This window comes from Rhincodon typus, chromosome 11, assembly GCF_021869965.1.
Source record: "Rhincodon typus isolate 14 chromosome 11, sRhiTyp1.1, whole genome shotgun sequence".
Lineage (NCBI taxonomy): Eukaryota > Metazoa > Chordata > Chondrichthyes > Orectolobiformes > Rhincodontidae > Rhincodon > Rhincodon typus.
This window is the reverse complement of record NC_063342.1, coordinates 32,617,916-32,632,263: the sequence shown is the minus strand read 5'-3', so window position 1 is coordinate 32,632,263 and position 14,348 is coordinate 32,617,916. Positions and strand designations below refer to the sequence as shown.

At 40.8% G+C, this 14,348-nt stretch overlaps 1 protein-coding gene across 1 annotated transcript in view; it reads right to left on the bottom strand.

Annotated features, from left to right (window-relative positions):
* gsk3ba (glycogen synthase kinase 3 beta, genome duplicate a) overlaps window positions 1-14,348 on the bottom strand; it is an 80,579-nt gene that overhangs the window by 43,780 nt on the left and 22,451 nt on the right. The window contains exon 5 of the mRNA XM_048603085.1: window positions 7,302-7,432. Within this exon, the coding sequence (XP_048459042.1) occupies window positions 7,302-7,432 (131 nt within the window). The remainder of the gene's footprint in view (window positions 1-7,301; window positions 7,433-14,348) is intronic.

The window sequence follows — 14,348 nt, the reverse complement described above, 5'->3', positions numbered from 1 at the left end:
AGGAAGGAAGATAAAGGGTGAGGGTGCAAGTATGGGCGATGGGTCGGACCTGGTTGAGGGCCCTGTCGACAACGGTACTGGGGAATCCTCAGCTGAGGAAGAAGGTGGACATTTCAGAGGCTCCCTTGTCGAAGTTGGCCTCATCTGAACATATGCGACAGAGGCGGAGAAGCTGAGAGAATGGGATGGAATCTTTACAGGAAGCAGGGTGTGAGGATGTATAGTCCAGGTAGCTGTAGGAGTCAGTGGGTTTATAGTGGATATTAGTGGCCAGTCTGTCCCCAGAAATGGAAACAGAGATATCGAGGAAGGGAGGAGTCAGAGAGAGACCAGGTGAAAGTGAGGGCGGGGTCGAAATTGGAAACAAAATCAAGGAATCGATGCAACAACTCAAAAGATACCCATGGGCCTCTGCAACCTTCCTCTTCTCCCCATCCCTCTGACTCCATACCCTCTCCCAACCCCACCTCCTCTAGGGCATTTACCATCCCTCCTAACCTCTCGTTCTCCGATGCTGAACATTTCTGTACTCAGCAAAGGCCTCAGCTTTATTCCTCTGCGTCCCCACCTTAATGAATTGCAGGCACGACATGATGTTGCACTCTTCTTCCGCTGTCTTCGTGTCCAAAGAAATGAGCATGGAGAAGAGTCCTCTCCACGACCCACAGACCCCTTCGCCCAGTACCAACACATCCTCCACCTGAACCCCTCCCTCTGGCCTTTTACCTGCACTCGATCTGTTCATTGACAACTGTTGATGTTATTTTGGTTGCCTCAATTTCTCTGACCCCCCTCACCAAATTCAACCCATCTCCCTCCGACTGACTGCACTCCGTGCACTTAGATCTAACCCTGACATTGTTATTAAGCCTGCAGATAAGAGTGATGGTTGTTGCAGTCTGGCGTACTGACCTCTACATTGCAGAGGCTGAGCGCCAGCTCTAAGGTACCTCCTCCAACCATGACCCTACCATGATGCATCAGGCCATTGTATCTACTACAGTAACTGATTTCATTTCAACTGGTAACCTCCTCCCCTGCTGCTTCCAAGCTGATAGCCCCCCAGCCCACTTCCACCTCCTTCCAAAAATCCACAAACAAGAGTGTCCGGGCAGACCCATTGTTTCGGCCTGCTCCCGCCCCACAGAACTCTTGACTTCCTACCTTGACTCAGTCTTCTATCCCCTGGTCCAATCCCTGCCCACGTACATCTGCCATTCTCCTGACGCTTTATGCCGGTTTCAAAACTTCCAGTTTGCAGGTTCTAGCCGCCTCCTCTTTACCATGGACATACAATCCCTTTACACGTCCATTCCCCACCAGCAGGGTCTTAGGGCTCTCCGCTTCCTCCTGGAGCAAAGACCTGAACCATCCCCACCCTCCTCCACTTGGCAGAGCTCGTCCTCATCCTCAACAACTTCTCTTAACTCCTCTCATTTTCTTCTGGTCAGAGTGGTGGCCATGGGTATCCCCGCATGGGCCCCAGTTATGCCTGTCTCTTCATGAGGTACTTGGAATATTCCTTGTTCCAGTCCTATTATGGCACGCACCCACCCACAGCTCTTTCTCCAGTATAAGAATGATATCATTGGTGCTGCTTCCCTCTCTTGTCCGGATTTGGAAAAGTTCATAGATTTCGCTTTCAATTTCCATCCTGCCCTCACTTTCACCTGGTCTATCTCAGACTCCTCCCTTCCCTTCTTCGACATCTGTGTTTCCATTTCTGGGGACAGACTGGCCACTAACGTCCACTATAAACCCACCAACTCCCACAGCTACCTGGACTATACATCTTCACACCCTGCTTCCATATAAAGACTCCATTCCATTCTCTCAGTTCCTCCATCTCCGTCGCATATGTTCAGATGAGGCCAACTTTGACAAGGGAGCCTCCAGAAGGTCCACCTTCTTTCTCAACTGAGGATTTCCCAGCACCGTTGTCAACAGGGCCCTCAACCACTTCTGATCCATCACCTGCACTTCTGCCCTCCCCCCTTCTCTTCCCTCCCACAACAGCAAAAGGGTTCCCCATGTCCTTACCTACCATCCCACCAGCATCCACATCCAGAAGATCATCAGACACCATTTCCACCACCTTCAGCAAGATGTCACCTCCAAACACATTCCCCTCCCCTCCCTGGTCCACGTTCTACAGGGACCATTCCCTCCAGAACACCCTGGTCCATTCTTCCTTCACCTTCAACATCCCCCACAGCCCCACGGCATCTTCCCCTGCAAATGGAAAAGGTGCAACACCTGCCATTTTACATCCTCCCTCCCCACTATCCAAGGGTTCAAACATACCTTCCAGGTGAAGCAGCACTTTACCCGTACTTCCCCGAATCTAGTCTTTTGCATTCGCTGCTCACAGTGTGGTCTCTTCTACATTGGGGAAACAAAGCGTAGATTGGGTGACCACTTCACAGAACATCTACATTCTGCTCGCAAAAAAAGACTGAGCTACCTGTTGCCTGCCACTTTAACACACCACCCTGTTCGTTGACCAACATCTGTCTCTCCAGCGAAGCTCAACTCAAGCTGGAAGAACGACACCTCACTTTCCACTTGTGGACCCTGCAGCCCTCTGGACTCAATTAGGTTCAATAATTTTAGGGCCTAACCTCTCCATGTCCTCGCCCCCTACCCAACACACCAGGCCTTGTTATCTCACAGCCTGCCATTACACATTACCTGTTGTTAGTCACTAACAGTCCCCAGTAACAACTACTCACTCTCCTAGCCAGAACGTTAGCAGCTCCTTTGTCTATCAACTACTCATCTCTCTCTTTGGGCTCTATGCTATCGTTTACTCCATACCCTATCCCCCTCCCTATTTTCGGCATATAAACTGACGTTTTCCCAGCTACCGTCAGTTCTGAGGAAGGGAAACCAGACCAGAAATGTTAACTCTGATATTTTCTTCACAGATGCTGCTAGACCTGCTGAGCTTGTCCAGCAACTTCTGTTTTTGTTCCTGATTTACAACAACCGCAGTTCTTTCGGTTCTTATTAGCAACAGAAACCTGCTGTCCAAAAAACTATTACAGAAAAAAGGCTTTTTTCCCCCAGAAGTTGCATTTACTGACCATCTTTCATGACTTCACGGCATCCCAAAAAGTCTTTGCTTCTGAAGTATAATTACTATTAAGCACACCTCAACCACCACATTTAAACATCCACCGTCAACACATCTATGTTTCAGCAGTACGCATATACGTGATCGTGAAGAATGGCAGAGCAGGCTTGAACGGCCAAATGGCTTCCTCCTACTCCTATCTTCTATCTCTTTAAAAGATGCACTGTAGCATTGTTATAATAGTTGATAGTCCCTTAAAGGAACATTGGAAAAAAATTCCAAAGGAAACAACACATTTAAGACAAAATGCCATTTTGTGGGGAGATAATTCACCTCCGATTAATGTTTGTGGACCTTGTGCACAATGAGAATAGTGACAAGATAATCTCTTCATTCTTACTGTTGGTCAAGGGATACACATTGGCTAGAACACCATGGATAACTTTAGTGCTTTTTTATACCCAAACTGAGGGAATAAAATGCTTGTTTAGTTTAAATGTCTAATTAAGAAAGATTGGACCATCAACAGTCAAAGCATCCTCCCAGTACTTTATTGATTGTCAACTTGAACATGTAATCAGAGTTGCTGAAGCAAGACTTGAAACCACAACATTAAAGCAAAACACTGAATGCTGCAAGTCGGAAGGATCTCAAACAGAAATAAATCAGGACCACGATGTGTAAAAAGGCTATTCTACAAACTAAACCCTACTGTCACCTGCCTGTGTAATTGTACTGGAGCAAAGGATTGAGGAAGAAATAAGACAATCCTAATTGCAAAGTTACAGCAAAGAAACTCAATAGAATTATGTAAAATAAGTAACCACATTAGGCAATTCTGATATTTATGTATAAAGCTATACTGTGAAATGTCTGTCAGTGTGACATGTTTGTATTTAAAACTGCTCATGGTTCTTGGTTTGTAATTATTCATCAAATTTAATTGCAATAGCTCAAAAACTCATTAAACAATAAACCCATTATAGCTTTTACAAATGAATTTAAAAAGCTTGGACTTAATTCAGTCACTTCTGAATCACTGACTAGCCTTTAAGACATGTCTTTACACAGAGAGAGGGAGCATTATTCACAGATGATCTAAAATATTACTGAATCACTGGACAAAGTATTTTAGCATACATTCAGCTAACCTTTTAAGTAATACGTTACTGCTTAACATGCAAACTTTAGAAGCATTCCGCTTGACATTGTTCAACTTAATTAACAGAATTCATCAAATGCTTATATTGTACCAAGTTATTCTTGAAGTTATGAAATATATATTGGAGCATCCATGGTTTAGGAATTGAGAGGCTACATATCATATGTGGATATACATTTAGACTCATTTTCCAAAGAAACATGCAAATAGTCTTAGGAGTCCAGATTCATAAACCATAAGTAGCAGTAGAAGTTAACATGCCCATGGAAAAAAATGCAAGCAAAATGCTGACATTCAATTCTAGAGAATAAAACTGGCTCATAAACAGGGTCAAAGGGTGATGGTGGAGGGATGATTTTGTGATTGGAAGCCTGTGACCAGCAGTAAACGACAGAGATACGTGCTGGGATCCTTACTTTTATTATTTACATTAACAACTTGGATGCGAATGTAGAAAGTATAATTAAGTTTTCAAATGGCACAAAAATTGGTGGCATTGTTGATAAAGAGGAGGATGGGCTCAGGCTACAGTCTGACACTGATCAGGTGGTAAATTGGCATATGGAATTTAATTCAGATAAGTGCAAGGTGATCATTTTGGGAGGTCTAATAAAGGTAGGATAAGCACAACGAATGGTAGGACCCTAGAAAGTACAGAGTAACGAAGGGACCTTTGTGTACAAATCCATAGACCTGTGAAGATATCAGCACAGGCAGACAGTGTTGAAGGAAGCATCCTGGATGTTTGTTTTCATCAGCCAGGGTATAGAATATAGGAGCAAGGAAGTCTTGTTACAACTTTATAAAACATTGGTTAGGCCACAGATGAAAGACAGTGTCTAATTCTTTTTTCCACATTATTGGAAATATGTGACTGTACTGGAGAGGGTGCAGAGGAGATTCACCAGGAAGTTACTTGGGATGAAAAGTCTCAGTTAGAAGAGGAGACTGGATAGGCTGGGTTTGTTTTCCTTGGAGCAGAGGAGGCTGAGTAAGGGTCTGAGTATACAAAATCATGAGGGGTACAGACAGAATAGATGGTGAGAATCTTTTCCACGTGGCCGATGTGCTGAAGTGCAGAAAGCATACTTAAAGTGAGGAAGAAATGATTTGGAGGAGATCTGAGAAAAATCGGAGGTTAGAAGATATACAGAACACGCTGTCTGAGAGGGTGGAGGAGGCAAGTACTCTTCCAACAAATTAAGAAGCAACTCGATAAGTACTTAAAATGCCAAGGCATTGCAGGCTATGGATCAAGTGCAGGTAAATGGGATTAGTGTATTTTGGTGTTTGTTGGTCATCACAGACATTGTGGGCCAAAGGGCCTGTTTATATGCTATAGTGACCCTTTGAAAAGTAAAGAGGTTGCATGTAATGTATATACAGCCTTGGTTAGAAACATTAGAGCTGATGTGAAAAAGATTGATAAGAATCATACTAGGAATATTGAAACAGGCTAGGGCTTTTCTCAAGAAAGTTGAAAGCAGTGGGTGGCCAAAGGTAGGCTTGATACGATTCAGGCTAAGAGGACTCCATTTGTTTGCAGCCCAAAACTAGAAATCAAAAATATAAAAGATGGTCACTAATAAATACAAAAGGAATGCAGAGAAATGGTTAGAATGAACACCTGCATAACCACTTGGGCTGAATGGCCTACTCCCGTACTGTGCATCCTCTGCAATTCTTAAATAATCTTGCACAAATTCAGCTCATCCAATGTTGAACAGCAAAACAGAATTTCACAGAGATGGCTACGTTTCCCCAATTCACTGGGATGTTAACTTTTTGTTCAAGGAAATTTAAGCTTTGTATTTTTGAATAGAAAGTTTTATCCCCTTATGACCTTTCATCTTGTTCTCACCTGTTCTGAATGCATTGCTTTATACAGAATTCAGCTACACAGTTGATATGAGTCTACAGCACTTTGTATTAATGTCATTTTTATGTTAGAACCTAGATATTGAATATCAACAAGTGGTTTGATTGAGCACGTTTAGGGATAGGAGTAAAAGGGTGGCGCTTTAATGCCAAGCTTGACCTTGCTCCCAAGTGAAATATTCAAATGTATACTTTCCAGATAGAATCACTGGGTAGCATATCAACAGGATCTAATGGAAGGGGAGTTCGGTCTGCAGAGAACTGCCTGCAGAATAGCCTGAAAATTGAGGCCTTCACAATTCATAGGCAGAGACATACTGATCAAGTAGCATTTGCTTATTAAACATCAGCTGGTTAAAGATGAATAAAATCTAGGGCTTTGGTTGTTGCATGCTCTAAAAGGCATATTCCACTACTCGAGATAATATTGTAGCCTTAGTTCAAACACGTAGAGAAAAACCAAAGTCCAGAGGTAAGGGGAGAGTTTAATGTCAAATGCTGCAATATGGCAAGAAGGAGCCCAAGAAAAATTGAACTCAATGCCAATCACTCCACCAACTGGAGTCAAATGAAAGGTGGTTGAAATTGTTGAACTGAGGAAAGTAACTCACCATCTGACTTCCCAATAATATCCACCATTTACAAGACACAAATCAGATTAATGGAATACTCTCCACAGGCCTGGATGATTACAGCTCCAATAACACTCAGGAACTTTGACACCATCCAGGTCAAGACACACACAGGCAGTTTGCTTCATTGGCAACCCATTCACTAGCTTAGATTCTAACTTCCTCCACCACTAGTGCACAGTGGCAGCAGTGTAAACCATCAAGATGCACTTCAGTAACCACCAAGCTTCTTTCGACAGTAACTTCCGAACCCACAACCTCTATCACTTAAGACAGACAAGGGCAGCAGAATACAGTCACCTCCAACTTCCCTTCCAAATCACATACCAACTTGACTTCAAACTACATTTCAGTGACGTCGAGAGAACAGGATTCAAAGTCCTGGAATTGCCCTCTAAACAGCACTGTGTGCACCTATGCCAAAATGGATTGAAGCAGTCCAAGGCAGCAGCTCACCATCAGTTTTTATCCCCCAAGTATAATTAGCGATAGCAACAAATCCTAATCTTGCCAGGAACATTCGTATGCCATGAAGTGAGAAAAAAAAACTCACCTTCCAAAGTCACATAGTTTTAGGACAGCTGTTTCAGGATCAAGCAGTAGATTCTGTGGTTTAATATCCCGATGGCAAATTCCAAAGGAATGGATGTATGCTAAACTCCGGAACAGCTGATACATATACAACTAATAAAAAGAAAAATAATTTTCATCAATTATTAGAACAGACTTCTTCAGCTTTGACTACATAGCTAGAAGAAAGAAAGAATTGCATGTATGTAACATATTTACTTAGGACATCTCAAAGTACTTTATAACCAAGTTACAAAGGATATGTGAAATTAATTTTCTACAGAGCAACATCCTACAAATAACTGACCTGATAATCTATTCTGGATGGTTTTAGTTAAAAAAAAATGCTCACAGGGAGATAATTTCTTGTGCTTTGTATCTACATACTTGAGAATAGGACACAAGGTCCCCATTGATCATCTCAAAGCTGGTATCATGCTCTCATGAATTGCATTTAATAAATTTGTCAAATTAAACTACAGTTTTGTACACAAACTGAGATTCAACCTGGAATTAGATGATCCCCGTAGATGCCATCAAGACTAATAGAGTGTAGATCAATTGCCCTAGTTAACTGGTCTTAAAAAAACTCAAAATTATCTGGTAATCCAACTCAGCTGTAGATAAATTAGCTGCTTAGCATGCCTACAGAAGAGTCATTGGACTTAGAATTTATTCACTGCACATGATGTATTTTGAGACACAAAAGTTAAGTTAAACAACTGAAATGTTCATTTAGTGCCAAAGTGGATTTTGAAAACCTGAAACTGCATGCTTCTACAAAGCCTCATCTTGTGCAATGCTTTGCATGTCATACTGATATCACCTTAAGCTAGATAATAAATGTTTGAAATTCATTCATTCCATGAATTACATAATATTGTATTATAACATATCACAACATGGTTAACAGTGAGTAGAATTTGAGATCAAGTTCCAGGTTCAATTCTTGGTTTGCACTGAGCAGTTAGACGATTTCAGCTAAAGCAATGATAAGAACAATGTGGCCAGATTCTCCAACTGGAAGACAGTCATTGCAGTAGCACAGATAAGAACTGCACATTGGGTCTATGCAGAAATTTCAAGCAATTGACTCCACAGGAATTGCCCTGAAAGTTGAAAGATGGGCAATTATCTGGCATTTAGAGCTCAACTTGGAGTATGAGCTGGAAATTCCAGCGGGTTCCAACTAACTTAGTTTAATAATTCTTCAGGAAAAAAAATAAAGAATGCCTCCATCTTGCTGCCACCCTGCTTCCTTCTCCCCTATCTTCTTGACCTCCAATCCCTCACATTCCTGTAACCCTTTCCATCCTCACCCATCTTGCATATTTACCTTCTCTCAGTACCTGTGAAAGTAGCTTCAGGACCTCTAAATCCTGTATGTAGCATCATCTTCAGCTATGCAATAAATGTCTGAAATGGGCTTATTGCATTTTATGGATTTATTGGGAAAACAGTATGAGTTCAACACAGATCCTCTTCACTGCTGGCTGCATGGATTCCTGAGCTATGCTAGACTGCTTCAGCCGAGAAGGACTCTGTCTCAAGACATATTATTTAATTGAGTTTCCAATCCTAACTAGCAGATTTAGGCAGATTATTTAGTCTATATACACTTGGTTTAGGAAAAAGGGCCCAATTTCAGATCACCACTGAGTACTTCCATAGTTGAGTATCTGAAAGTAGTTTAATTCTGTCTTTAGACAAAAAACTGTTATTACTCATTTAGACACACTAGAAAAATCGCTAGTAGGTACTGGAGATCAAGCTTCCAACCTTTACTGAAAAATCTTAAACCTCCTAAAGAATTCTCAAATCAACTTCCTTACAACTCCATGTGTACAACTCTCAGACTTCCATTGTCACAAGACTGAAATAACATGGTCAATAAACCATCCTCTTTCAAAGCATGGATACATTCAACTTCTTCTACAGGTTTCTGAACTAGCGTAATCTAATACATTTAAAGGACCACATTTCTCGGAATAAAGCCAAATGTATGTTTGTTAAGTGTTAAGTTACCACTATTACTCATTAAAACATTTCTCTGGCTAAAATATAAAAAGCAGCCCAAATAGGTATTTTAAGTGAGATAACAAGGTGTAGAGCTGGAGGTGTAAAAGCCTAGAGGTATAAAGCTGTACACCATGTAATCTCAGATTCTCCAGCATCTGCAGTTCCTACTATCTCTAGGTATTTTAAGTAACCACATAGCATTACAATCCGAGTCCCAGTTTACTACAAGGATCTACGTGTACAACTGAACTGAAAGAAAAGAAGAATCAGATGGATCAGGCCATTCTGATCCTAGATTTAAGTAATTTCTACTCGTAGAAATGTTGAATCAAGATAGAATCCAATTGTATAATTACAGTCAAGTAATTCTCTTATCTTGCATGCAGAAACAATGAGCGTCATTCTTGAAAGACCACCCCTCTCCGTGTAATAGTGTTGATTTCCAAGCAGATTATAGATATCATGAGTTGAGAAGGCTGGGACAAGTACAATGCCAACAAATTAAGCACAGGTAATTTACAGCCTTTTGACAGAAATAGTACAAACACTTGATGATAAAAATTGCTTAATCTTAAACAGTCACATACATCAAATGTTACAAATTAACTCATCTATTGTAATATAACAGTCATATCAGCTAGCATTCAAAAGAAAGATTTCACATCATTCAGAGTGAGAGAGAATTCCAATGCTCAACGAGAACTAGAGATGGTGGCATACTGCTAATGTTACTGGACATGAAAGACAGAGGCCCAGACTTCTGCTCTGGGGACATGGGATCAAAATCCAACATAGCCACTGGTCGAATTTAAATTTGACAAATAAATCTGTTGTAACATTAATCTGAAAGGTGGTGTACCATCCTTACCCGGTCTGACCGATACACAGATGTGGTTGACTCTCATCAGCCTTATGAAATAGCCTAGTAAGCCAGTCAGTCCAAGCGTAATTAGGGATGGACAGCAAATACTGGCCTTTGTGTGATAGAATGATAGAATGAAAACAAAAAAAAAACAGAGCACATTCGGGGCACTGAATCAGATAAAAAGTAAATGGGAGAAGTGCTGAACATTTATTTTGTGTCTACACTGCAAAAGACTTTCCAAAGATATCTGTAAATCTAAGGTCAAAAGGGAGGGGAGAACTTGAAACAACCAACACCAGGGAAGAAGATACTGGGAAAACTATTCAAACTAAAAAGGTTGTCGAGATCTTTCTGATCTGATCACCTGCATTCTAGGACTTGAAATGAAGTGCTGCAGAGATATTAGAAGCATTCATTGTAATCTTCTAAAACTAAACTCATTAGATTCTGGAAGGGTTCTACGAGATTGGAAAATAGCTGTTGAAACACCTTTACTCAAGAAAGAAGAAAGAATAATCAGCAAAACTACTAGCCAGTTTACCCCAATATCTGTTTCAGAAGTTTCTATAATCCAGTATTAAGGAAATTATAGGAGGATACAGAAATCCTAAAGTGATCAGGCTCAGTTAACAGTTTTGAGAAAGGGAAATTGTGTTTAATTAATTTTTGATTTCTTTGAAGGAGTGACAAGCACCTAGGAAAAAGAGAACCCGTGGATGTACTTTGATTTCCAAAAGGCATTAAATGTGGCGATAAGGAATTGTATGGGAAAGAAGTCACTAGTAGGCATGATATACAGGTTCCAAACTGTAAGTGCAAAGTAGGAAGATGCATGCAAGAAATAATATTGGGCACTTGCAATAGCGATGATAACTACAGATGATTCTGATCTACATATAAACTGGAAACATCAGATTGGTGGTAATAGCTTCAAATGAGGAGTTCATAGAATGCTTTCAAGATAGTTACATGTTCTACCACCAGACAGCAAGCTTTATCACACTTCTGTAAAGAGATTAACAATCTCATGATTGAAATTTACACGTGTTTGAAAGGGTAGAAGAGTGGTACCAAGGCCACACTATTTTAAATTTAAAAAAAAGCAACTATGTGGGCATGAAGACTGAGCATGCAGAAGCAAATTGGGATATTAGGCTAGCTGATAGATTAGTAGAGAAGTGATAGACGTTTAAAGGGATATTTCTGAATACTCAGAATAAGTGCATTCCTACTATAAAGAAAAATATTAAGGGGAGAACCACCATCCAAAGGTTAACTAAGAATTAAGGAAAGCAAACATAAGGAATCGTATATAACTTTGCAAAGACAAATGGCAGGTCAGATCATAAGAATGGCAGAGAATGGCTAAAAGACTAGTTAGGACAAACAAATTAGACCACGAGGAGAAGTTAACTAAACTAACTAATGTAAAAACAGATAGTAAGAGTTTCTATCGATATCTAAAAAGGAAACAGTAAGATGAGTGTCGATTCTCCAGAGTGAGAATGGAGTGATACTAAAGAAATGACAGATATAATGAATAGATATTTTGCTTTTGTCTTCACTATGAAAGATACATAAAATATCCCAGTAATAGTCATAAATCAGAAGGCTGGAGGAAGAGGGGAACTTGGTGAAATTATGAATCACTAGGAAAGTGATGTTGAGCAAAGTAATGGAGCTGTGGTTTGATAAGTTTCCAGTCCCGACGGCTGGCTCACAGAAGAATCAGACTCAGAATCCCTACACAGTGTGGAAGCAGACCATTCAGTCCACCGAGTCTACATCGACCCTCCAAACAGCATCCCACCCAGATCCACATCCCCTCCCCAATCCCTGTAACCCTGCGCTCCCCATGGCTAATCCATCTAGCCTGCACACTCAGACACTACAGGCAGTTTAGCATGACCAATCCACCTAACCTGCACATCTTTGGTCTGTGGGAGGAAACTGGAGCACGCAGAACAAACCCACGCAGACACAGGGAAAATGTGCAAACCCCATACAGACAGTCGCCTAGGGTGGGATTGAACCAGAGTCCCTGGAGCTGAGGCCCCAAAGTTACCGTGCTGCCATAAATGGCCTTTTTTCAGATCAATGGGATGTGATAAGTTGAATCCAGCAGGGGTGTGTATTGGGACCTCAAGGTTTTACAATTTATCTCGACAGCTTAGATGAGTGGATCAAAGGCATGATAGCTAGATTTGCAGATGACACACAGACAGGTAGGAAGGTACATGATGAAGTCAACAGAAGGAAGGTACAGATGATAGACAAGCTGACGGAGCACAAATCTGACAGATGGAATATGTGGGAAAATGCAGGAAAATGCAAAGTTGTTTGTTTTGGTGGGAAGAATAGAAAGCAGCGTATTATTTAAATAGCAAATAACTGCAAAATTCCAAGTGGCAGAGGGAACTAGGTATTCTAGCCCATGAGTCATAATAAATTAGTAAGCAGGTACAGCATATAATCCGGAAGGCTAATGGAATACTAACCTGTAAGATAAGAGGAACTGAATATAAAAGTAAGGATGGCTACAGCTTCTTGTACATCTATAACGGGCCCAATAACATCAGTTACTGGTGACAGACAACCACAAGCAAGAATTATGTGGTCAATATCATTAAGCTCTGTGCATAGCAGCATCTCTCAGTTGCATGTGTACAGGTGGCCTGACTGAATCCAAAATTTCACATGTTTGAGGGGTGCCACAGACTGAGAATGTGGGAGCAGAGATAAGGCCACCAAAAGTTGGAAAGCAGCTTGGCATCATTGGTAGAGTTTCTGCACCTGAAATATCCTGTACCTCCTTAAGAGGTACTTGAGATGGTGCTTATATGAAAACGACCTTGAGGTTTTTTTTTAAAAATCCATTCATGGAATATAGGGGTCACGTTTATTACCCATTCTTAAGTGCCCTAAAGTTGGCGGTGGCGACCTGCCTTCTTGAATTGTTACAGTCCATTTGGTGCCGGTAGATCCAAAATGCCACTGTGAAGGGAGTGAGGAAACTAGCGTTGCAATTCTTTTAGTTCATAATTAAGGAGGCTGAATGTTGTTTTAAAAGGTAACGGTCTCCCTCAAAATCATAACATCAAGGAGTAAGCTCCAAAGCTTATTAGATGATTAATTTAAGAATAAAAGTTTAATGGGAAATATGTGGATAAACTGAAAAAAAAAAGCAACTACTTGCTTTGAATTGCAAAACTCATTTCTTTCAGGACTGCACATTATTAATAACAGCAAAATGCTATGAATACTGCAAGTAATTAGTAAATCAGTCAGCTTCCCTAGAGAAAAGTTTAACATTTCAGGCCAATAACCCTTCAGAGTTACAACACCTGCACCATCCATAGCTCCAAACAGACATTCCATTTGAAGCAGCAATTTGGATATGATTTTTGCAATTTAGTATACCGTTTTCACTGCTCACAATGTGGTTCACTTTACACTTTGTGGAATATTATATTCATTCTGGAAAGACTGACCCAGAGAATCTGATTGTCTATCTTTTTAAGCCATCAGCACTGGAGGAATTACTATGAAGCAAATTAATATAAACTGGAAACTAACTGACAATCATAGGCTGAAAGCAGGAACTAAGAAGTTTAAGAAGAGATTTTCTTCATTTGATATACTCTGCGTGGCTGCAGCAACCATTTAACTGAAAAGCAACTGAAATTAGAGCCCAATTTAAGTTGACAAAACACACCTTCAAACCCCCATGATGCAGAATATCAACTATAGCCTCAGCTATAAATAAAAATTACACTTATCAAAAGAACATCAATTCTGGTAGTCATCCAGATATTACAAATAGCCTACTCCTGTTCCTATTTCCTGTGGTCTTAGTGTGTAAGGACAAGCAGACAATGGTCTGTCCTGTTGCTACCAACCTAGATGACAAGGAGATCAGCTGGGATGAACTAGATAAAGACTATATGGCTAATCAACAAAGAAATACCTGTAAACTTCTCATTTACCTATTTAGGTGCAGAACAACATGCAGATTTAACAAGGCAACTCATGGCATTCAACAGTTTGTTCAGAGACAAGCTAGGCAGCACCACTATCCACTTCATATGGGTGTGAAGAGGTCTTTCCTGTCAGACAACATCTCTGTTGACTAGCCCCAGAAAAGCT